This window comes from Crocodylus siamensis, chromosome 5 (assembly GCF_052110815.1).
Source record: "Crocodylus siamensis isolate JL-2025a chromosome 5, ASM5211081v1, whole genome shotgun sequence".
NCBI classification, from domain to species: Eukaryota; Metazoa; Chordata; order Crocodylia; family Crocodylidae; genus Crocodylus; species Crocodylus siamensis.
This window is the reverse complement of record NC_143399.1, coordinates 204640897-204664414: the sequence shown is the minus strand read 5'-3', so window position 1 is coordinate 204664414 and position 23518 is coordinate 204640897. Positions and strand designations below refer to the sequence as shown.

General features: G+C 63.5%; 3 protein-coding genes across 3 annotated transcripts; 2 read left to right on the top strand and 1 right to left on the bottom strand.

Moving 5' to 3' along the window:
• Positions 1-97: 97 nt before the first annotated feature.
• Positions 98-2064, bottom strand: LOC149865179 (cathelicidin-related peptide Oh-Cath-like). The gene is made up of 4 exons (XM_090047983.1): positions 1804-2064; positions 1402-1509; positions 1028-1111; positions 98-657 (listed from the first exon to the last, which is right to left on the bottom strand). Exons 1-4 carry the CDS (start codon positions 2005-2007, stop codon positions 577-579), a joined length of 477 nt encoding a protein of 158 aa, XP_089904109.1. The 5' UTR covers positions 2008-2064; the 3' UTR covers positions 98-576.
• A 4717-nt stretch (positions 2065-6781) lies between these two features.
• Positions 6782-23271, top strand: LOC149865177 (uncharacterized). Its single transcript, XM_090049826.1, has 10 exons — positions 6782-7059; positions 7619-7726; positions 8011-8097; positions 8443-8574; positions 20436-20579; positions 21283-21412; positions 21462-21817; positions 22111-22218; positions 22629-22712; positions 23028-23271. Exons 1-10 carry the CDS (start codon positions 6877-6879, stop codon positions 23100-23102), a joined length of 1407 nt encoding a protein of 468 aa, XP_089905952.1. The 5' UTR covers positions 6782-6876; the 3' UTR covers positions 23103-23271.
• Positions 14313-16840, top strand: LOC149865178 (cathelicidin-6-like). Its single transcript, XM_090047982.1, has 4 exons — positions 14313-14571; positions 15119-15226; positions 15532-15618; positions 16008-16840. Exons 1-4 carry the CDS (start codon positions 14389-14391, stop codon positions 16128-16130), a joined length of 501 nt encoding a protein of 166 aa, XP_089904108.1. The 5' UTR covers positions 14313-14388; the 3' UTR covers positions 16131-16840.
• Positions 23272-23518: the final 247 nt, after the last annotated feature.

Sequence of the window (23518 nt, the reverse complement as noted above, 5' to 3'; positions counted from 1 at the left end):
AGAAACGACCCCAGGACCCAACCCAAGGTCTGCCATAGGGGTGACAGTGAGCAAAAGCCCCGGCACTCATGCAGGACGAGCCACTCGCGTGGTGCTTCTCATGCTTTATTCAGGCAGGGGCGTCTGTGCCCCGGGGACTGCAGAGACAAGGACACAACACGTGCACAGTGCCGCGCACCACCTCTTCCCCGCCCGTGCCGGGGTCCCGCACCCTGTGCTGCTGGCCAGGGGCCACGGCGGCCAGTTTCCCTCTAAGCAGCTGCATCCATCAGCCCCTGGCCGAGCTGCCCCCAAACCCCCGGGCGCTGCGCCAGCCCCGGGGTGGGAACGGGCGCAGCCAGGGGCCGGGACGCAGAGCAGGTGGGCAACGAGGCCGCGTTCACTGCTTCCCGGGAGAAGAGGGGGCGCCGGCCGCTGGTGGAGACAGGTTGCGACCCCAGCCCGGCGTGGTCCACGGGGCCGTTTCTGTGTCCTTGTGGCAGCGGGGCCGCCTACGAGCCACGGCGCAGCAGGGAGGCGCAGGCGCAGGGACATGCAAGCGGCAGAAGCTGGTGGGGGGTGCTCGGCCTCGCCCCCCTACCCCGGCCTGGGCCACGGCAGGGGCCACGGCAGGGGCCATGGCCTGGGCAGTGGCCATCGTATCGCTCTTAGTTTGACCTGGGTGAGAGGGGAAGGGGCACGTGAGTGCTGCGGCCGCGGGGGCTGCTGCAAACTCCCAGGCCCTGCAGCCACGATCTGTGGCGGTGACTCCTCCGGGAGAGCGTCTCCTCCCGCGGTAGCACGGACCCACCCCGGGGGCCACGGCCCGGCCCAGCCTGCTCCCCAGCCCCCCGGGCCAGCCCCATGCAGCTCAGCGCAGGGGATGCGACGCCTCTGCAGCACGGCTCGCCCGCGGCCCTGGGTGACCCCTGGGCAGACGCTTGCTCCGTGTCTGCGGCGGCTGGAGGCTGCAGCCTCGTCCTGGGCACAGTCCAGCACTGGGAAGGGCCACGAAGAAGGCCCCCCCAGCCTGACCTGGTCCACTCACCTCCTGACCCACGTCCTTGCACGTGGCCGTGACGATGGGGGGCTTCTTCTCCGCGGAGTAGGTCCCGATGCAGTCTTTCACCAGCTGCAGAGGGGAGAAATCCTGTGCTGTGGTACCCTGTGTCACCAGGGGCCGGGACACGGTGACCCCGAGAGCCTCCCCAAGTCCTCTGCGCCTCTCGCGGGCAGGCTGCCCGCCCCCCGGGGCTCCCCCCCCATCCCAGGACACGGGTCCTGGCTAGAGGGTCTGGGCCCTTTGCTCAGGGTCAGACCGGCTGCCCCGCTGGGGGGCAAGAAGGGAAGTGACCCCAGGGTCAGACTGGGACGGACTGGGGGCTCCTGGGGAAACGTCCCCGCGCCGCCGCGGACTCTCACCCCCTCGTCCTTGAACGGGCACTGCCCGACGTCGCGCTTCTCCGAGACCAGGCACGTCGTCTCCTTGATGGAAAACCTCAGCGGCTGCACGGGCTGGGAGGCCGGGTCCTGGGGGGTTCGAGGAAAAGCCACGTAAACGGTGCCGGCTGCGCGGGGGGAGCCGAGCGCTCAGGCAGGCTGGCAGGGGGACCGGGCGCGCGTGGCGCAAAGGGGCAGGCAGCGCGGGCACGGCCCCGAAGCGTGGGGTCGGCAGGGCAGAGGGGGCCGGGGGCAAGGCCCGGGTCGCCCCCCGTCCGCGCCGCGCCGGGGGCTGTCAGAGGCTCCCGCAGGCGGGGGCCCTGGGCGAAGGGGTGCTGCGGCCGCCCCAGCCCCCTCCCCAGCCGTCGGGGCGCGGGCACTCACCCACGGGGGCTGGGGCTCGGCCTCCAGCAGGCGGTAGGCCTGGGGCTGGCCCGACTCCCGGTTGTAGGTGTCGACGGCCGCGGCCAGGGCCTCCTGGTAGCCGCTCGGGGCCGGGGCCGGGGGCGCGGGCAGGGCCACGGCCACGGCCACGGCCGCCCCCAGCACCAGCGCCAGCACCAGCAGCGCTCTCGGGCAGGGCTGCATGCTGCGGGCGCTCGTCGGGGCCGGCGCTGCAGCCCCTTTTATCCGCGGCACAGCCGGGCCGTTGGGGACGGTCGTTTCGCCGAGGAGCTGCTGACACTCTTGGCCCCGGTTGCAAAACAGCCCCCGCGGGGGCGCGGGGCCGTGGCTGGGAGCGACGCTGGCCCCGTGCCCTGCCACAAGCAGCCGTCGCTGCGCCGGGGGACGCGCCCAGGGATCTGGCGCGGCAGAAGTGCGACTTGTGCCCCGGGGCGGGGGTGACACCCGTCCTGGCCCCGGGCACGTGGCGCGACCCCGTTCGACAGGCTCCGTCGCCGGGCCCAGAGACCCGCGCTCCGGGTCGTGCGGGAGCCGGCGCCCGCACGCCTGGGGGTCGCTGCTAGTGCCCAGCGGGTCCTGGCCCCGGGGCCCCGGGCTGGGGCAGGGCGAAGCCTGGGCTGCGGGGGGGAGGGGTGTCGTGACCGTCCCGCCGGCGGGGAAGGGTCCTGGTCCAAAGGTCCCGCCGGCTCCGGGCGACCCATGATGAGGGCGTCTCTGCACACACCGGGTTGCACACTCACGCTCGATCCTTCTGGGGACGGTCACAAGGCCGGGGGCGAGGAGCAAACAGGCGCTAGAGCACGTGTCCATCAGGCCCCTGACACGGGCCGTCGGGGCGGTTTCCTGGCACGCAGGGGCAGTGCACGTGGGAGAGCTCCGGACGCAGATGGAGACGCGCCGGGCACACGCACCGGGCACACAGACGGAGACACACTGGGCACACGCACCAGGCACACAGATGGAGACGCGCAGGGCACAAACACCGGGCACACAGATGGAGACACGCTGGGCACACGCAAACAGGCACACAGATGGAGACACGCCAGGCACACACAACCGGGCACACACACCGAGCACACAGACAGAAACATGCCGGGCACACACGCTGGGCACACACACCGGGCACACAGACGGAGACCTGCTGGGCACACGCACCAGGCACACAGATGGAGATGCGTGGGGCACACACACGGAGACACGCTGGGCACACGCAACAGGCATACAGATGGAGACGCGCAGGGCACACACACTGGGCACACAGACCGGACACACAGACGGAGACATCCTGGGCACACACGCCGGGCACACACGCTGGGCACACAGACGGAGATACGTCGGGCACACATGCCGGGCACACAGACGGAGACACCCCGGGCACACACGCCGGGCACACAGACGGAGACACCCCGGGCACACACGCCGGGCACACAGACGGAGACACCCCGGGCACACAGACGGAGACGCGCCGGGCACACACGCCGGGCACACAGACGGAGACACGCTGGGCACACGCACCAGGCACACAGACGGAGACACACTCCCACTGGACAGTGGTCTGGGCGGCAGGGCTGGGCACCGCAGGTCTTGCCGCTGGGCCTGTCCCGCACCGGTGGCGTGCCCAGCACCCGCTGCAGCGGGCTGTGCCCCCTCCCTGGTGCTGTCGTGCCCTGCGCCCAGGACACCTCTCCTTGAAAGTCTCCTTCGCATGTTTTTTCTGCTCAGAGTTTCAGTTTGGTGAGTCTGCATTTTCCAGAGGAAAAGCCTTCTCGCCCCAGCTCCCTCGGCTTGTCGGACCTGTTTCCCAACGCGGGGCAAACGGGCGCAACGTGCTCCTGCCCCGGGCCCCGTCTCAGCCGCTGCCGATCCCTGCTTGCCCAGGGCCCCGAGCGGGGCAGGACTGGGCTCAGTGGGGCTGGGGAGGAGGATGCTGAGAGGGGTTTGATCACAGTCTTCAGGCACCTGCAGGGAGGCTACGGAGAGACTGGGGACGGACTATTGACAGTGGCCACAGGAGACCGGACGGATCTCTCCTTACGGTGACCTCTGCGTTGATGCCTTCGTGGTCAGGGTGCTGCTCAGGGTAGGGGCTCCCAGGTGCAACGTGCCCGGTTGCCTCCGTGGCCGCCTGCAAGTGCCCATCGCTGCCTGTGCTGGGTGGGCGCAGCGTGGGCAAAGAGCCCGTTCCTGCCAGCACCGCTACCTGGGCCGTGGCGGGCCCCGCGCCAGGCTGGTCGTACCTGCGGACCGAGGGGGTTCCTCGGCCTCCTCCTTCATCCTCCCATCTGGCCAGGCAGTCGTTGCCCCTCGACGCCATGCTTCGTGCCAGGCCAGCAAAGCGTCTCTGATCACCTGGGCTCTTCCCCAGGACGTGCCAATGCAGCCGTGAGTTTTCAAAGGTGATGGCCAGCGGCTCCGCGACCACGTCAGCCAACTCCCTCAGCACCCTTGGGTGCCTCCCATCTGGCCCCATGAACTTGTATATGTCCAGCTTTTCTAAACAGTCCCTACCCTGTTCGTTCACCACTGAGGGCTGCTCCCCGCCCCCCAAACCGTGCGGCCCGGTGCAGGAGTCTGGGAGCTGCCCCTGCCAGGCACGAAGCACTCCAGCCTTTTCCGCACCCTCTGTCACCGGGTCGCCTCCCCCACGCAGGAAGGGACCCGCACCTTCCCTGACCCTCCTCCTGCTACCGACACGCCTGTGGAAACCCTTCTTGTTCCCTTCCACGTCCCTAGCTAGCTGCAACCCCCGTTGCACTTTGGCCTCCCTGACCTGACCCCTGCGTGCCAGAGCGACACGCTTGTATTCTCCCCGAGTTGTTTGTCCAAGTTTCTGCTTCTTGTAAGCTTCCTTTATGTGATTTAGTTTCCTGAAGAGTTCCCTGCTCAGCCAAGCTGCTCTTTTGCCATCCTTGCAGCGTCCCCGCTGCCTGCCCGTTTCCCCCCGGCGGGCAGCGGTGACTGCTCCCTTCCCTCGGGGGCTGCTCTTCAGGGGAGAAGCGCTGTTCCCACAAGTCCAACCCGCAGAAGGGGTCCATGGTGGATGGGCAGGGGGAGGACAAGAGGGGAGCGTCCGGGGGGCGCCTCTGGGTGGGGATGGGCAGGGGGCCCAGGGGCGGGGAAGCCACCCCTGTCCAGATATGCATGCACGCGGGTGCAGCCCAGTGTTTGAATTTGGAGGTGGCGGCAGTAGCAGGATGCAGGTGAGTGGGTGCAGCCCGGCCTGGGGCATGGAGCGTGGTGGGAGCTGCCGGCGGGGGGGTGGGCTTGCAGCTCCAGCCTCAGGCAGTACATGTGCACGCAGGTCCTGCGTGCAGCGGGACACGCGTGCACACCGCTGCGGGCCGGCCCTCCCGTTTCTGCTTTCACTGTTAGGAGGCAGTGGTCTGGGAAGCCGACCGGCATGGATTCAGCCTTGGCTACCTGCCACCCTTTAGGGAGGAGGATGAAGTCTGTGCATGATTTGGACTGCCCCCGGGGGGTTACACCCGCGGCACTGAAGTCACACCTCGTGCAACCCCTGCCCGAGGCAGGGTCAGGCCTGTCCAAACCACGACGCCAGTCGACTCTCAGCATGACCCAAAGAGAAAGGTGGGCTCGTGGCTCTGGCCCGGCCAGCTGCTCTTTGCAATGCTAGCTCCGGCGTCCTGTTGTGTCGGGCGCTGCACAAACAAGCAAGAGTCACCAGCTGATTTCCTCACCACGCACTCAGCTGTGATGCCACGCATGGTGTGGCAGAAAGCCACCTTGTTTCTCCCCAAAATCTCTGCCCTGTGACACTGTGACTAAAATCTCTGAGCAGCAACCATTTGATTAGGGTGGGCCCAGCACGGAGGGGACCGCACCCTGGCCGGTCTCTTTAGGTGACTTGAGCTGGCTGCAGTCCTGAGGGAGGGGGAACCTGCTCCCTCTGCCCACGTGACTGGCATCAGCCACCCGGGTGAGGGGCATCTACCTGGGGAGCTGGAATCTGCCCGGTAACAGGTGATGCATTTCAAATTGGTTGGCTGACAGCCAACCGGAGCTGACCTCCACCGGCCCAGGTGAATGAGGTCCCAGGGGCTATGTAGGTTGGGAGGGGGAGGAGGCTCGCTCTTCTCTCTTCGGCCATGAGGTGAAGCAGCAGCAAAGCCGGGGAGACAGAGGAGCCTTGCCATCGGGACCTAGCTCTCTCTCACCCCCAGACTCCAGAGGGGAAACGGGAGAACTCGGGAAGATGCTTGTGAGGAAGCTACTCAATCGGATTAGATATCTAGCTGGCAGTAACACAGATGCGTGATCAAAAGGCTACCTCAGCCCCACTGTTTGCTCTCTAGGATTTCTAAGATATTGCTCAATCCTGTACCCTAGTTTCCCCTACCCCCTGTAATCAATAAAGTCCTCCTTTTTGACTGGTGTGGGAGACTTATTGAGGGGTGGGTCTAAATTATGCCTAAGAGACCCCTTACATCTGCGGACTAAGGGAGACTTTCCTTTTTGCCCCTGGACTTGGGGAAGCGCCCCAAGTGCCTGTACCAGGTCGAGTACCCGTCGGACTATTAGGCCTGTGTTTCCCCAAGGACACAGGTCCGAGACAGTCCCTTCTCGGGGTGGTGGTGGCACGTTACCCCCAGACTAGTGAGTCTGCTCCGGGAAGGGGGTCGGCCGGACGTAAGGCGCCCCTAGGGAGGCATTCGGAGCCTGGAAGGTGGTCGGGTGCAGGGAGGTGGGCGGCTCAACGCAGGAGCGCCCCCTACTGGCCCGCCACGCGTGGCATCTTCCATGAATGTGCAAAATGCAACGGTCTCGAGGCCCGGCAATAAATGAATCACAGGGCGCAGAGGTGCCAGGGGCACATCCTCCCTCCTTTGCGCACGACAAGTGAACAAGGCACGAAGCACTAAACCTCCCCGCCCTGCTCAGCCCCGCCTGCCGGGAAGATTGAGCAAGGGCCAGTTCCTGTAAAGAGGAGGAAAGCCTCAGCCCCCGGGCAGCTCCAGCGCAGACGCAGCGAGTTGCCCATCGGCTTGGGGCACAGCAGGAAACCACAAGGCGCCGCGCAGCAGACACCCAGGGATGGGGCGCCGGGGCTGGGTGGTGCTGCTGGGCTTGGCCACACTCGCGGCTGGTGCCCTGGGCTCCCAGCACAGGACGCTGAGCTACGAAGAGGCCGTGTCCTTGGCTGTCGACTTCTACAACCAGGGGCCGGGCATAGACCATGTCTTCCGGCTCCTCCGCGCTGACCCCCAGCCCGCGTGGGTAAGTCACCAGCTCGCTCCTGCCCTGGCGACCGACCGCAGTGCAAGGCAGGCGTCCAGCTCCAAGCACCTGCAAAGCACCTCTTCCCTCCGAAAGCGCTGCGGGTCAGCGCACGGAGCCGGCTCTGTCCAGGCTCCAAGGGAAGGTTGCCACCCCAGCTCGTCCTTCAGATGTGTGGAGAAGGAGCCAAAATAGGCTATACAGCCAAAAAGTGTCTGGCTGCCCATGTAGGAGGGTTGGAGGGTCCCAGGTGCGATGGTCCAGGGAAGGGCTGGGATGATGTGGTTGGGGCTGGTCCTGCTTGGGGCCGGGGGTGCACTAGGTGACCCCTGAGGTCCTGTCGAGCCCCCGTGATCTATGATTTAGTGACACAAGAAGCAAAAGTGGGGGGGTGGATTTTGGTGATAACTTTTTTTAAACCAACCGTACAATTGGGGAGAGGTCGTTACCCATGTCAGTCCGAAGTCTGGCGCGGGGGCGTTTGATCTCTGGGGAAGGGGCAGGGCAGGGCTGGGTGCAGCCTGGGGCTCAGTCTCTTCTTTGCTCCGATGCCCCTCAGGACATGACGTCCCAGCCCCGGCAGGAGCTGCGGTTCGTGGTCCGTGAGACCGTGTGCCCGCGGGCCCAGGGCCCCCCCGCCAGCGAGTGCGACTTCCAGGACAACGGGGTAAGTGTCCCCCCGCTCCCGAGCATGCGGCTGCTGCGAGCCCCCGGGACCGACCCTACCCCACACCCCCAGCCCCTGGGACGGGGCTGATCCTGCCTCGGGCCGGGCGCGGGCGAGACGATGCCTGGAGGTGCCCGCCAGCCCCACTTCCCCAACAAGCGTTGCCTGTCCGCCCATCCTCTCCCGCCGCGGGCCCTGCCACCGCGGTCCAGACAGATGTGTGCCCCCCCCCATCCTCCCGTCCCCCGGCGCCGATGCCCCGGGATCTGCTCTCTCCCCCGCAGCTGGTCAGGAACTGCACGGGGCTGTTCTCCACGGAGCGGGAGTCGCCCACCGTCATCATCACCTGCGACACGGTGACCCCGGGCCAGGTCGGTCCCCGCGCGGGCTCCCGGGGACAAGAAGGGGCGGGCTGGGCTGCGCTGGCCTCCTGGGCTCCGCGCTGGGCTGCCTGAGACTGGCAAAACCCGGCGCTGGTGTCGGGGCGCCCAGGCGCCCCGGGGCTCAGAGCACGTGTCTGCACAGGGGTCACCGAGGGCCACAGCTCAGGCCTGCTCGGGGTATCGCACCCCCTGGGCTGGCCCGGCGGTGGGGAGCGGGCTACCGCGGGAGGAGACGCTGGCCCGGGGGAGTCACCCGCCACGCATCGTGGCCGCGGGGCCTGGGAGTTCGCAGCACCCCGCGGCCGCGGCGCTCACGTGTCCCTTCCCCTGTAGCACGCCCGCGTCAGGAGGTCCGGATGGCGGGACAGGATCAAGAGACGTCGTGGGTTTGGATCCAGGCGTGGCCGGTACACCCTCATCGCACATGGTGGAAAAAAAGGCCATGGGAATTATGGGAATATAGCTTGAGTCTGACTCCTGGATCAGCCATGGGACCCCCCTCTCATTCCCCACAGGCAAAGGACACCTGGAGTAGAGGGGGGAGGCCCTGCACCTCCCCACAGCTTGCAGTATTGCCAACCCCACCATGTCAGAAATCACGAGATTTGGAGTGTAAATCATGAGATGCTATCTTGGAAGTGTGTGTGTGTAGGGGGGTAATTTGTGAAGGTGTGGGGGGTTGTGGGGGTAGGGGTGTGGGGCGGGGCTTGGAGCCTGAGAGGTGGGGGACCTCGCACACTCTGGCAGGGTGTGGGGTAGTGTGGGGCAGGGGTGAGGGGCAACAGCAGGGATGGGGGAGCTGTGGCTTGGGAGTGAGGGGTGCGCGTGTGCGCACGCGCACACACACACACACACACACACAAAGCTGCCCATGGCTCTGTGGCATGACTTGACCCGGCCCTGGGTCCCCATTCACCCCAGCCACTGCCCCACTTCCTCCTTCACTGTGGGGGCCTCGATTGGCACCCCCACCACCGCCCTTCCTTCTCCCCCTGCCCCTTCCCTCCACAGACTTATCCACTTGGCCCTCTCTGCATGTGCCCAAATTAAAAATTGCAGATTTGATCTCTCCATCAGCAGATCACGAGTCAGAGTTAATTTGACTTGGAAATTAGGAGTCTTGTGATTTTTTTCATGAGAATTGGCAGTACTCAGCTTCTGCTGCTTGCACTTCCCTGCCGCCTGCACCTCCCGGCTGCTTCGTGGCTTGTAGGCGACCCCGCTGCCACAAGGACCCAGGCACTGACGGGGAAGAGGTGGTGCGTGGCACTGTGCAGAGGAAGTCACGGTGCCTACTGTGGTGATACTTGTGAGGAAGCTACCTGAAACCTAACTAGATGCATAGTTTGCAATTACTCAGATGCATGATCAAAGGCTACCATGCCACTGTTTGCGCTAAGGGATTTCTCTGATATTGCTCTACCCTGTACCCTGTTGCAAACCTACTCCTTGTAACCAATAAAATTCTCCTTTGTACCTAGCGTGGGAGACTTCTTGGGAGAGGGTCTAGATTATGCCTTGGTTCGGCTGACTAAGGGAGACCACTATTTGTGTTTCACACTAAGGGAAGCACCCCAAGTTCTTGAAGTAGGTCAAGTAATCTCCAGGACTACTAGGGATGTGTTTCCCAGGGGACGTAGGTCCCTGATCGGTCCAGACGCCGGGTGGTGGAGGCGTTACCCCCTGACTTGGGGGTCGGCCAGACGTGAAGCGCTGCAAGGGAGCCACTCGTAGCCTGAAAGGTGGTCAGGCGCAGTGAGGTGGGTGGCTCAGTGCATGAGGACCCCCTACTGGTCTGCCACACCCAGATCAGCTGGAGATGTTTCCTCTGGCATCTTCAGCCCAGCAGTGGCAGATGCCAGGAGGGCAGTGAGTACGGGATCGATTGATCCCGTACATTGACCTGGTACTGGCTACGGGAGACGACCTAATCGGCGACCTAGTGATCGATGGGAAGTTGGGTGACAGCGACCACGAGCTGATCACCTTCACCATCCGCCGTAAAGCTGGCAAGTCAGTCAGCAACACAGAAGTCCTTGACTTCAGAAAAGCCGACTTTGACAAGCTCAAGAGGCTTGTCGGTCAGGCCCTCGGGGACCGTGACCCCAGGGAGAGGGGAGTTCAAGAAGAGTGGTTGCTTCTCAAGGAAGCGATCCTCAATGCACAAGCTAAATCTATTCCAACACGGAGGAAAGGCAGCAAGAAGGCACAGCAGCCCCCCTGGCTCTCTAGGGACCTAGTGGACCTCCTGTGGCTAAAAAGGAAAGCCTACAAAGGATGGAGGACAGGATTCACCTCCAAGGAGGATTACTCCGTGCTGGTCCGGTCCTGCAGGGACCAAACCAGGAAAGCCAAGGCTGCAACTGGACTCCAACTAGCTTCAGGCATCAAGGACAACAAAAAGTCCTTTTTCAGATATGTGGGGAGCCGGAGGAAAAGCAAGGGCAATGTTGGACCCCTGCTAAACCAGATGGGGCAACTGACGCCCAGGAAAAAGCCAACCTATTAAATAGGTACTTTGCATCAGTCTTTCATCAGTCCCATGGGATGCCCTTGCCTGCTGTGGGACAGGGAGATCCGGGTGATGGGGATCCCCTACCCTCCATCAATGCTGACCTCGTGAAGGAACACCTTGAGAAGCTGGATACCTTCAAGTCAGCCGGCCCTGAAAACCTGCACCCCAGGGTACTCAAGGAGCTGGCGAGCGTCATAGCCCAGCCCCTGGCATGGGTCTTCGAGAGCTCCTGGTGCTCTGGTGTAGTGCCCGAAGACTGGAAGAAGGCCAATGTGGTGCCGATCTTCAAGAAAGGGAGGAGAGTGGATCCGGCTAACTACAGGCCCATTAGCCTGACCTCTATCCTGGGGAAGATCTTAGAAAAGTTTATTAAGGAGGCCATCCTTGAGGGACTGGCCCAGGCTAACATCCTGAGGGACAGCCAGCACGGGTTTGTTGCAGGTAGGTCTTGTTTGACCAATCTCATTTCCTTCTATGACCAGGTGACCTATCACCTGGACGAGGGAGAAGAGATTGATGTCATATATCTTGACTTCAAAAAAGCTTTCGATCTGGTATCCCATGATCACCTCTTGGCCAAACTGCCCAGTTGTGGCCTTGGCTCCACCACTATCCGCTGGCTGGGAAATTGGCTCCGTGGTCGGACCCAGAGGGTTGTGATTGATGGCAGTCACTCATCGTGGTGCCCTGTGACCAGTGGGGTCCCTCAAGGCTCTGTCCTGGGACCCATCCTGTTCAACATCTTCATTAATGATGTGGACATTGGAGTCAGGAGTGGACTGGCCAAGTTCGCCGATGACACCAAACTTTGGGGCAAAGCATCCACGCCAGAAGATAGGCGGGTGATCCAGGCTGACCTGGACAAGCTCAGCAAATGGGCAGACGAGAACCTCATGGTGTTTAACACCGAAAAATGCAAGGTTCTCCACCTTGGGAGGAAAAACCTGCAGCACCCTTATAGGCTTGGCAGTGCTACGTTGGTTAGCACTACAGAAGAAAGAGACTTGGGGGTCGTCATTGACCACAAGATGAACATGAGCCTGCAATGCGATGCTGCAGCTAGTGAAGCGACCAAAACGCTGGCGTGCATCCATAGATGCTTCTCGAGCAAATCCCGGGACGTCATTCTCCCCTTGTACTCGGCCTTGGTGAGGCCGCAGCTGGAGTACTGCGTCCAGTTTTGGGCTCCACAATTCAAAAAGGATGTGGAGAAGCTTGAGAGAGTCCAGAGGAGAGCCATGCGCATGATCAGAGGTCAGGAAAACAGATCTTACGACGACAGGCTGAGAGCCACGGGACTCTTTAGCCTGGAAAAGCGCAGGCTCAGGGGTGATCTGATGGCCACCTGTAAGTTTATCAGGGGTGACCACCAGGATCTGGGGGAACGTCTGTTCACCAGAGCGCCCCAAGGGATGACGAGGTCGAACAGTCACAAACTCCTGCAAGACCGTTTCAGGCTGGACATAAGGAAGAATTTCTTTACTGTCCGAGCCCCCAAGGTCTGGAGCAGTCTGCCAGCGGAGGTGGTTCAAGCACCTACATTGAACACCTTCAAGTTCAAATTGGATGCTTCTCTTGCTGGGATCCTATGACCCCAGCTGACTTCCTGCCCTTTGGGCAGGGGGCTGGACTCGATGATCTCCCGAGGTCCCTTCCAGCCCTAATGTCTATGAAATTTAATGTCTATGAAAGATTGCTAGAGAGATCTGGTGTGATGCTCTCCCTGGGCAGCATGCACTCCTGCCAGTGTTGGGGACATGGTGCTGGGTAAGTCGGACCATTGGTGTGACCCAGTCTGGCACTGCTCATGTCCTTCGCACACTCACACTGGGTCTCTGCGTGCAACATCCTTGGTTGCCTCCGTGGTCACCTGCAAATGCCCATTGCTGCCCCCCGGGAGGGCACGGTGCACCTCCATGGACTCATCCATCACGGACAACACACGGGCACTCAGGGAGGTGACTGAGAGGGTCTGTTGGGTTTCAGCTTTGTGCCAGGGACTGTGCAGAGAAGGGCCCTGCATTGAAGAATGGACCTGGTAAGACGGTGGAGGGGGAGACGGCTGGGAAATGACCCAGAGGGAAGCGATGTCTCCACCCTGTGCTGCAAGCGTGTTTTTGTGTCATGGAGACAGCAGAAGTCAAGGAGTGTTGAGTAACCGAGGGGCCCCCGAGGTCGAGCCTGCTACCTGCCAGCCTGGATCACGCTGACCCTGGACGACGGCATCACGGGCTGAGCCCCCCCAGGCCTCCTCCACCTGCAGTGCAGAGAGTGGGCAGAGAGCAGTGGGAAGAGAAACCCGGCAGAGACGGGAGGGTCGACCAGGACTTGTTTCCTCTCCCCAGCTCCAGCCTGCTGCCTGCTCCCGTTGGCTGCTGGCTTTGAGCCTGCACTGGGCCAGTGCCACGGTGCCACAGGTGGCTGCGCTGCAGCACAGGTCTTCCCCTGTTCCTGCCTTGTGCAGGCTCTGGGGACACGGTGGGGCCACTTGCTGGGGAGCCCCTGTCCTGCATGGACTGCAGTCACCTACCCCTGGGAAGAGCCTGCTTCTGCTGCAGCGGGAGCAGGATGCGGCCCCTCAGAGTGCATGTGACAGGCCTCTGCCATGCCAGGAGTGTGAGCACCAAGCTTGTGCCCTCTGCCTGCTCAACCACCCCTGCCTCTCTGGGGTCACAGGGCACAGGTCAGGGGGTCATGTACATGTGCCAGACCGTAGGTGACTGGCATGGGAAGAAAACCCTGCCTGTTTTGCCTTCTCTGCTCTCTAACACCAGGAGTGGAAAAGGGGGGCTTGGGATACCCAAGGCTGATCCAGGGAGCCCCGACACTGGGGGCACTGCTCAGACAGGGCTCTGCCCTGCCTTTGGCTTGGCTAATAACCTGCATCGCTGCTCTTGCTTAACTTCTCCAGTGCTCCTCTCTCAGTCACGTCTACCCCTGAGTTAATGCAACCGCATATAAGTGAAGGTTTATAGCGAGAGCTCAACACAGTCTGCAGGACTGTGCAATGGAAGAGGGATGTTCCCAGGACCGGCTGACAGGCCGCAATACTGGGGAAGGAAGGATACTTTGACAAGTAGACAGTCAAGACCATTAAGACAGAGAGAGGGGCGTTAACAACTGTGTAGTGGAGAGAGGTTAGCAGGAATCAGGCAGATGATCATGATCCATGAAGTCAGGGAGTCATGGAGAAGTGGGGCTGGGAGGGGCCTCCCGAGGTCACATCTAGAGCAGCCGCTGCCCGAGGCAGGGTCAGGCCTATCCAAACCACGATGCCAGTTGACTCTCAGCACGACCCGAAGAGAGAGGTGGGCCCGTGCCTCGCGCAGAGGGCTCCAGCCTGGCCAGCTGCTCTTTGCAATGCTAGCTCCGGCGTCCCGTTGTGTCGGGCGCTGCACAAACACACAAGAGTCATCAGCTGATTTCCTCAGCAGCCCCCCACTCCACGCACTCAGCTGTGATGCCGTGCATGGCATGTGCAATGCAACGGTCTCGAGGCCCAGCAAAAAATGAACTGCAGGGCGCAGAGGTGCCAGGGGCACGTCCTACCTCCTTTGCACACGGCAAGTGAACAAGGCACGAAGCACTAAACCCCCCCGCCCTGCTCAGCCCCGCCTGCCCGGGGCAGATTGAGCAAGGGCCAGTTCCTGTAAAGAGGAGGAAAGCCTCAGCCCCCGGGGAGCTCCAGCGCAGACACAGCGAGTCGCCCATCGGCTTGGGGCACAGTGAGAAACCACAAGGCGCCGCGCAGCAGACGCTCAGGGATGGGGCGCCGGGGCTGGGTGGTGCTGCTGGGCTTGGCCACGCTTGTGGCGGCCGCCTTGGCTTCTCAGCGCAAGTTGCTGAGCTACGGAGAGGCCGCGTCGTTCGCTGTCGACTTCTACAACCAACAGCCGGGTGTAGACCACACCTTCCGGCTCCTCGATGTTGAACCACAGCCCGCGTGGGTAAGTCACCAGCTTGCTCCTCTCCTGGAGATGGTCCTCAGTGCAGGGCAGGCATCAGGATTAGCCTGGGGACGTCCGATCCGGGACATCTGGCTCCAAGTACATCAACAGCACCTCTTCCCTCCGAGAGCGCTGAGGGTCAGCACACAGAGCTGTCTGTCTGTCCAGGCTCCAAGGGAAGGTTGTCAACCCAGCTTGTCCTTTGGATGTGTTAAGAAGGAGGAAAAATAGACAATACCACCTAAAAATGCCTGTCTATCCGTGTAGGAGGGTTGGAGGGTCCCAGGTGTGATGGTCCAGGAAGGGCTGGGATGGTGTAGCTGGGGCTGGTCCTGCTTGGAGCAGGGGGTTGCACTAGGTGACCCGTGAGGTCCTGTCGAGCCCCCAGGACCTGTGATTCTCAGATATAAGCAGCAAAAGTGGGGGGTGGATTGTGACGATAACTTTTGGGAAGGGGCAGGGCAGGGCTGGGTGCAGGCCGGGGCAGACCAGACCCGTTTGCTCTCCCGTGGGAGCTCAGTCTGGTCTTTGCTCCACTGCCCCTCAGGACACGATGGCCAAGTCATGTCAGGAGGTGCGGTTCGTGGTCCGTGAGACCGTGTGCCCGCGGACCCACAAGCTCCCAGCCAGCGAGTGCGACTTCAAGGACAACGGGGTAAGTGTCCCTCCACTCCTGAGCATGCAGCTGCGGTGAGGCCCCTGGGACCGACCCTACCCCACACCCCCAGCCCCTGGGACGGGGCTGATCCTGCCTCAGGCTGGGCTGGGACTAGATGAACGCTGGAGGTCCCTCCCAGCCCCACTTCTCCCTCAAACTTTGCCTGTTCTCCCATCTTCTTCCCACATAACCTTTGTCACCATGCCCTAGAAATGGCCCACGGGCCAGATTTGTTCTCCCCTCCCTTGACACCTCCTGTCCCCCTGCGCTGATGCCCCTGTGATCTGCTCTCTACCCCGCAGCTGGTCAGGAACTGCACGTGGCTGTTCTCCACGAAGCTCAAGTTGCCCGCCTCCATCATCACCTGCGACACAATGACCCCGGGGAAGGTAAGTCCCTGCTCGGGAGCCTGGGGACAGGAGGGGCTGGGCTGGGCTGCGCTGTCCATCCACGGCTCCGCGCTGGGCTGTCTGAGCCTGGGCACAGCCGGCGCTGAGGATGGGTCATGCAGCTGCCCCGGGACAAGCCGCAAGTGGTCACTAAGGGCTGCAGCCGAGCCCTGCTGCAGAGGCGTCGCATCCCCTGTGCTGAGCTCCACGGTGCTGGCCTGGGGGGCTGGGAGCAGGCTGTGCTGGGCCGTGGCCCCTGGGACGGGCCCGTGCTCCTACGGGAGGAGACGCCCGCCCACAGGAGTCACCAGCACAGATCACGGCTGCAGGACCTGGGAGTTTGCAGCAGCCCCCGTGGCAGCGACACTCATGTGCCCTTTTCCCTCTAGGACGTCCATGCCAAGCCAAAACCGAAACCTGGGAAAGATGAAAGGGGATGGCCTGGATCTGGCTCCTGGATTGGAAAGGGAACCCCGTTTTCATTCCCCATAACAAAAAAACCCGTGGGGTAGAGGGGATCCCTCACCAGCTTCTGCCACTCGCACTTGGCTGCTACCTGCTCCTCCTTGCTGCTTTGTGGCTTGTAGATGACCCTGCTGCTGCAAGGACACTGGAGGGGCCCTGTGGACCTCACGTCCTGTCTCCACCAGTGACCAGAAAGCAGAAGGGAGACAGGCAGCAAACGTGGCCTCGTTGCCCACCTCCTCTGCTTCCCGGCCCCTGGCTGCACCCGTTCCCACCCCGGGGCTGGCGCAGCGCCGGGTGGTTTGGGGGGAGCTCGGCCAAGGCTGATGGACGCAGTAGCTTAGAGGGAAACTGGGCCCCAACAGTGAGCGAGCACAGGGTGCTGTGCCTGGGCACGGACGGGGAAGAGGTGGTGCGTGGCACTGTGCGGAGGAAGCCGCAGTGCCCGCTGCGGTGGAGGTGCCTGTGTCATGGCTGTCACGTCTCCCTGAGTGTTTAGTCCCTACCCCAGCCTGGACGGGACCTGGTGGGGGCTGGCGAGGGCCCGTTCTCCCTGCGCTTGTGGCTGCCTCCACTTCCCCCACGCCCGCGATTGCAACCTGCTGCGGTGCCGCTGCACGGGCATGTGTGTGTGAACCCTGCCCTCACCTGCGTGTGGCCAGCCGTGGGCTCCCCCAAGCACACGTGTTGTGTCTTTGTCTCTGTACCCCCCCCCGTGCACAGTCGCCCCTGCCTAAATAAAGCATGAGAAGCACCACGTGGGGCTGCTTGTCCTGCATGAGCGCTGAGGCTTTTGCTTATTGTCATCCCTAAGTGAGACCTTGGGTTGGGTTCTTGGTCTGTCCCTTTGGACCCTGCAGTGCTGGATGTCTCCAATTGGTCCCCATGGGGAAGGACAGGGGCTTTGGGTGAGGAGTGGGGAGTGGGGACTTCTTTGCATTTCATATCCGCACCGTGGCACTGGGGACAGGACTCAGGGACCCAGGTGATCCTTTCCCATAGTGTCTGAGGCCTCCAGAAACCAGCCCAGGCAGGACACCTGTGTACATTCACTGCTACATCCATGGACGATGCATCTCTTCATGGCTATTGCCCACGAGACGTGTCCTCTGGTGTCTCCAGCTCAGTGATGGCAGGTGCCAGGAAGGCAGTGAATAAGGGATGTATCGCTAGCGATATTGGTGCGATGCTTTCCCTGCGCTGTATCCACTTCTTCCAGTGTCGGGGATGTGGTGCTGGGCAAGTTGGACCATTGGTGTGACCCAGTCTGTCACTGATGATGTCCTTTGCACACTCGCACTGGGTCTGTGGGTACAGCATCCCTGGTTGCGTCCGTGGTCACCTGCGAATACCCATTGCTCCCCCCAGGGTGGGAACAGTGCAGGTCCATGGTCTCCTCCATCCCGGACAACACATGGGCACTCAGGGAGGTGACCAAGAGGGTCTACTGGGTCTCAGCTTCGTCCCAGGGACTATGCAAGGAAGGGCCCTGCGCTGAAGAACAGACCTGGTAAGAGAGTGGGGGAGGCAGCCGGGAGATGATTCAGGGAGAAGCAATGTCTCCACCCTGTGCTGCAAGCATGTTTGCATGTCACGGAGAAAGCAGGCTCCAAGGACCGTTGAGTGACTGAGGTGTCCCTGGTGTCAGGCGTGTTACCTGCCAGCCTGGATCACGCTGGCCCTGAACGTGGCTCATCAGGGCTCGGGCACTGACGCAGTGACTATGGGATGAAACCAACCCTCTGCATGAGTCTCAGCAGCTGGGTCATTGAGCCAGTGGCACCTGGCGCAGCCTGTGGTGGGCCAGCAGGGGGAGCTCCAGCATTGAGCCTCCCACCTCACTGCGCCCATCCACCTTCCGGACTCCACGTGTCTCTCCAGGGGCGCCTGAGTCTGGGCAGACCCGCTCTAGAGCCCAACCGCAGAGTCCGGGGGTAACAAGTGATGCCACCACCCCGAAAAGGGACTGTCTAGATCCTGCATCCTCAAGGAAACACAGGCCTAATAGTCGAGCCAACATAAGAACTTGTGGTACCTCCCCAAGTCGCGGGCCAAAAATAGTCTCCCTTAGTCCGCAGACCCAAGGGGCCTCCCAGGCATAATTCAACCCACCCCTCAATAAGTCTCCTACACCAGTCACGAAGGAGGACTTTATTGCTCCTGACAGGGTGAGGTAGAATAGGGTAAGAGGTAGAGCACTATCAAGGGATGACCATTGAGCAAAACCTCTGCCTGAGGTAGCTGTTTGATACGCAAACGCACCGCTGTGAGCTGACTAGCTCTCTAGAAACACTTACAAGTATCACGCAGACGATGGTAGAGGTCTGGCTCGGAGATTTCCAGAGAGAGCATTTCAGATGGCTCAGACTCTCTCCCTGTGTCCTGATCCTTGGGCCATGTTGGTAAAATGGCTTCTCTCCTCCTTCTTGGACCAGCCCTTATAGTCCCCCCTCCTCTAGGAATTCGACCCCAGTGTCCCCAGCTGGCAGGGACAGATTCCTGGGCAGAGACACAGACGGTGGCACTTCTGCCACACTGCCTACGCAGGGCGTTCGCACACCCTCACGGGGCGCTTGTACACAACGTTGGCTTTTTCTACCTCAAGGTAATCTCTGGGTTTTTTTCCCCCTTGCCGTGTACCACGAGGATTCCTGTTACTATTTTGCACACCACACGTGTAACACTCATCGTTGGTTAATGTGCTCTTCCTAGTAAAAGACGCTAGAGGGCACCTCGTAATGATTGTACCCTCCCGACCGTCTACTAAATTACAGCAGGGGCAGTTCTGGGAAGTAATTTGTGTTGGTTTCCTCTTTTTGGGAGGCCTTTGGGTTAGACTCCATCCACTGCCCCAGTTTTCTCCCGCTCACCAATGCATTTTAAGTTCCTCTCCTCTAGAAATGTCCGAGCTTAATCAACTTTGGGGACCTGGGGTGAGACTGGTTAGCTTTCGGTTGCAGTACCAAAACTCCTCACCGCTGCACAGCAGCATAAACCCCACGTCCAGGCACTGGGATGTCGGGGGGCTCGGACCCTGTAGTCCATGGGTGTGCTCTCCCTGGCACACCCGTTGTGCCGAGCGGTGAAGCATTTTCAGGGGTCCCCCCGAGAAACAGCGTGGCTTGGTCCAGCTGGGGGCTCAGCAGCAATTTGACAACAGTCACTTTTCGGGGCGGGGGCTTCAACTTGTTTGTCCGAGGTGGGTCGTGATCCTCTTTGCTGGCACTTCTCTCTGCCCAGGTGGGTGCTGGTCTTCACAGGGGTGGTGATCACCTGCCTCGTTAGCCTCGTGACGCTCAAGCGCTATCCCTGAATGGCAGCGTGCTCCTAGCGCCCCACGATAACATTCGTGGTAATGAGAACAGTCAAGGTCCATCCTGGGCTGCTGGGCTGCCCCCGCCCCCAATGCTGGTGGCCACCCCCCCCCCCGCCGCCCCCCATCCCTGCAAACCCTCCGGTTTTTTACTTTATTATACATCGCAGGAGAACAAACCCGGAGACATGCAATCCCCCTCCACTTCCCCGCCCCGACGCTCCAAACGGCCAGCACTTCTGCAACCGCGGCACCCCGGGGAAGCTGAGAAGTCCATTTTTAGGGAAGCTCAGCCGCTTTTCTCTTCGGGGCACTGTTGCCGTCGCGTAGCAGGCGACCTACCGCGGCATACCCCGAACCTCCCGGCCCGGGTGTATCCCTTCTCTCCCGCAAACACGGACGGACGGTCCCCCAGCCGGTCCCGGGCCTGCCGTCTTGGCCAGACCCATTTCCAGGGAGCCCACCACCCCAAAGGGAGACGAAGCAATGACCCGACTCCCCGGACGGAGCAGAGAATTTGGTGTAATTTCCAGGCAGGCTCATCGGCGCATCGTCAGAGGATTACGCGGCAGCCTGCCTCGTGTGCACGTAGCCGCACGCAGCGTGCACAAGCGCCCGATGCGCGCACTGCAAGCAGCCAGACTGGAGCGTGCCCTGAATGCCGCGGCCAACCCCAGGGATCACGAGAGTTTCTGGCACTTGAGCTCTTCCCCAAGGGCAGGGTGGGACGGGAGCCCCTTGCCCCCCCCGGCATGGCGCAGAAGTAGCTGTCCAGGCCCCGCACGGGGCCGTGGCCGCGCGGGGGACGCAGCCCGGGCGTCCCATCTGCACGACAAGGCCGTCGCAGAGCTGCCCGCCCGGGCGGGCAGCGCAGGGCTCAGGGAGCAAGGCGGCGTCGAGGCAGCGGTCACCGTCAGGAGAGAGCCGGAGCCAGGGCAGCGCGTGGCCAGGCTCCCCTCCTGCCTCCCCGCCGCGGCGCCGACGAAGGCCGGGCTGGCAGGGGTCTCCCCAGCTCACGCCTCGTCCGGCCCTGCTCCAGGCAGCGTCAGCCCCGTGCCCACCGCCCAGCCACGTCTCCGTCTCGCGCCCGGGACACCAGCCCCGCCGGCCGCCCGGGGAACGTGCCCCGCCGCGGGGCCGCCTGCGCGTCCGCGAGGGCATCCGCAACCGCCCGACGTGTCCTGTGCCGCGGTCTGCTGGTCCTCCTCCCGTGCCCTGGGGCCACGGGCAAGGGGCGCGCCGGCATGGCTGGGGCCTCCCTGCACGTGTCTGGGGGCGGTGAGGGAATCCCCTCGGTCGCCTCGTCCCCAGCCCCCGCCGGGGCGCCGTACCGGTCTGGCCCGGGGCCCGGGGCAGGAGCACGTTGCGCCCGTTTGCCCCGCGTTGGGAAACAGGTCCGACAAGCCGAAGGAGCTGGGGCGAGAAGGCTTTTCCTCTGGAAAATGCAGACTCACCAAACTGAAACTCTGAGCAGAAAAAAACATGCGAAGGAGACTTTCAAGGAGAGGTGTCCTGGGCCCAGGGCACGGCAGCACCAGGGAGGGGGCACAGCCCGCTGCAGCGGGTGCTGGGCACGCCACCGGTGCGGGACAGGCCCAGGGTCAAGACCTGCGGTGCCCAGCCCTGCCGCCCAGCCCAGTGTCCAGTGGGAGCGTGTCTCTGTCTGTGTGCCCGGCGCGTGTGCCCGGTTGTGTGTGCCCTGCGTGTCTCCATCTGTGTGCCTGGCGCGTGTGCCCGGCGTGTGTGCCTGGTTGTGTGTGCCTGGCGTGTCTCCATCTGTGTGCCTGTTGCGTGTGCCCAGCATGTCTCTGTCTGTGTGCCTGGTGTGTGTGCCCAGCATGTGTGCCAGGCGTGTCTCCATCTGTGTGCCCAGTGTGTGTGCCCAGTGTGTCTCCATCTCTGTGCCCGGTGTGGGTGCCCAGCATGTCTCCGTCTGTGTGCCCGGCGTGTCTCCGTCTGTGTGCCTGGTGCGTTTGCCCGGCATGTGTGCCAGGCGTGTCTCCATCTCTGTGCCCGGTGTGTGTGCCCGGCGTGTCTCCATCTCTGTGCCCCGCGCTTGTGGCAGGGCACGGGGCCAGCGTCGCTCCCAGCCACGGCCCCGCGCCCCCGCGGGGGCTGTTTTGCAACCGGGGCCAAGAGTGTCAGCAGCTCCTCGGCGAAACGACCGTCCCCAACGGCCCGGCTGTGCCGCGGATAAAAGGGGCTGCAGCGCCGGCCCCGACGAGCGCCCGCAGCATGCAGCCCTGCCCGAGAGCGCTGCTGGTGCTGGGGGCGGCCGTGGCCGTGGCCGTGGCCCTGCCCGCGCCCCCGGCCCCGAGCGGCTACCAGGAGGCCCTGGCCGCGGCCGTCGACACCTACAACCGGGAGTCGGGCCAGCCCCAGGCCTACCGCCTGCTGGAGGCCGAGCCCCAGCCCCCGTGGGTGAGTGCCCGCGCCCCGACGGCTGGGGAGGGGGCTGGGGCGGCCGCAGCACCCCTTCGCCCAGGGCCCCGCCTGCGGGAGCCTCTGACAGCCCCCGGCGCGGCGCGGACGGGGGGCGACCCGGGCCTTGCCCCCGGCCCCCTCTGCCCTGCCGACCCCACGCTTCGGGGCCGTGCCCGCGCTGCCTGCCCCTTTGCGCCACGCGCGCCCGGTCCCCCTGCCAGCCTGCCTGAGCGCTCGGCTCCCCCCGCGCAGCCGGCACCGTTTACGTGGCTTTTCCTCGAACCCCCCAGGACCCGGCCTCCCAGCCCGTGCAGCCGCTGAGGTTTTCCATCAAGGAGACGACGTGCCTGGTCTCGGAGAAGCGCGACGTCGGGCAGTGCCCGTTCAAGGACGAGGGGGTGAGAGTCCGCGGCGGCGCGGGGACGTGTGCGCTGGCTCGTGCCCCGCGTGCAGCCCACGGCCACGCAGGGGGTGTCCGGGCGGGTCTCCGGGGCCCAGGCCTTGTGCAGGGCTCTGGAGGGAAGGGCCCTGCGCTGGAGCGCCGACCCCGTAGGCGCTGGGGGAGAGACGGTGGGAAATGCTCCAGACCCAGATCGACACGAGCGAGCTCCCCCAGAGCCTGGGAACGGGGCGGGTGTGCATGTGTGCGTGAGCAAGAGGGAATTTGCACACTCCGTGTCTCCCGTCGGGTGCCAGCGCCCGGTGCGGGGCGCAGACGCTGGCCCTGCGGGGGGAGAGCGGGGCCCGTGGGGGCAGGTCTGCGGGGGAGGCCAGGTGACAGCGGAGGGGTCTCGTCTCCCCTCTGCAGCTGGTGAAAGACTGCACCGGGATCTACTCCGCGGAGAAGAAGCCCCCCATCGTCACGGCCGTGTGCAAGGATGCGGGTCAGGAGGTGAGCAGGGCTCGGCGGGGCAGGGTTGTGCAGTTGCCCCGGGGAGATCCTGGCCTGCCCTTCTCGGTGCTGGATGGACCCCAGGACCAGGGTGCCGCGCTGCCTGCAAACCCCGGGCAGCGCTCTCTGTTGAGCCTGCGGGGGCTCGGGGCAGGACGGCCTCCAGCAAGCCCCTCGCACGGGGCCGTGGATCTCGGGGGCATCCAGGGGGGCGAGGACAAGACGGGGAGGGAGAAGGCGCTTCCCTGGGTGGGACATCCTGCAGCGAGGGGGCTGCGTGGGCTTGCTCACCCTTCGGCTTCTCCCCCTCTGCAGCCTGAGCTCGTCAAAAGGGTGAACTGGAGGAAAATAGGACTGGGGGCCTCCTACGTCATGAGCTGGCTGGGCTAGGCAGGCCCGCGGCTGCCCCGCGAGACCCAGCCACGCCACCCGCCGCCCCGCGCTTGGAAGCCGCCTCGGACACGTGGCCCCTGCCCACCCCGAGAGCTGCTGAGCTCCCGCCTCCCCTCGCACCGTCGCTGCTGCGCCCACGCAGGCCTGCGCAGGGACCTCCTCGCAATAAACGGTGGCTCTGCAAACCCACGAGTGCTGTCCTCTTCTTCCGTGGGGCGGGGGCACGTTCGGGGCACGGACCGCTCGGCTTGGCTGTCTGCTGGCGGAAGACCCTGCCCGGGGTCCCGCTCCGGGCCCCGGCTCATGAGACCCCTCTAGCAGGGTGGCGGCCGTGGCCCCCCGCGCTCCCCGCGGCAGGGTCGGGCGCGACGTCCTGTTGGGCTGCGGGGGTTTTACTCGGGTGCTGGATGCGT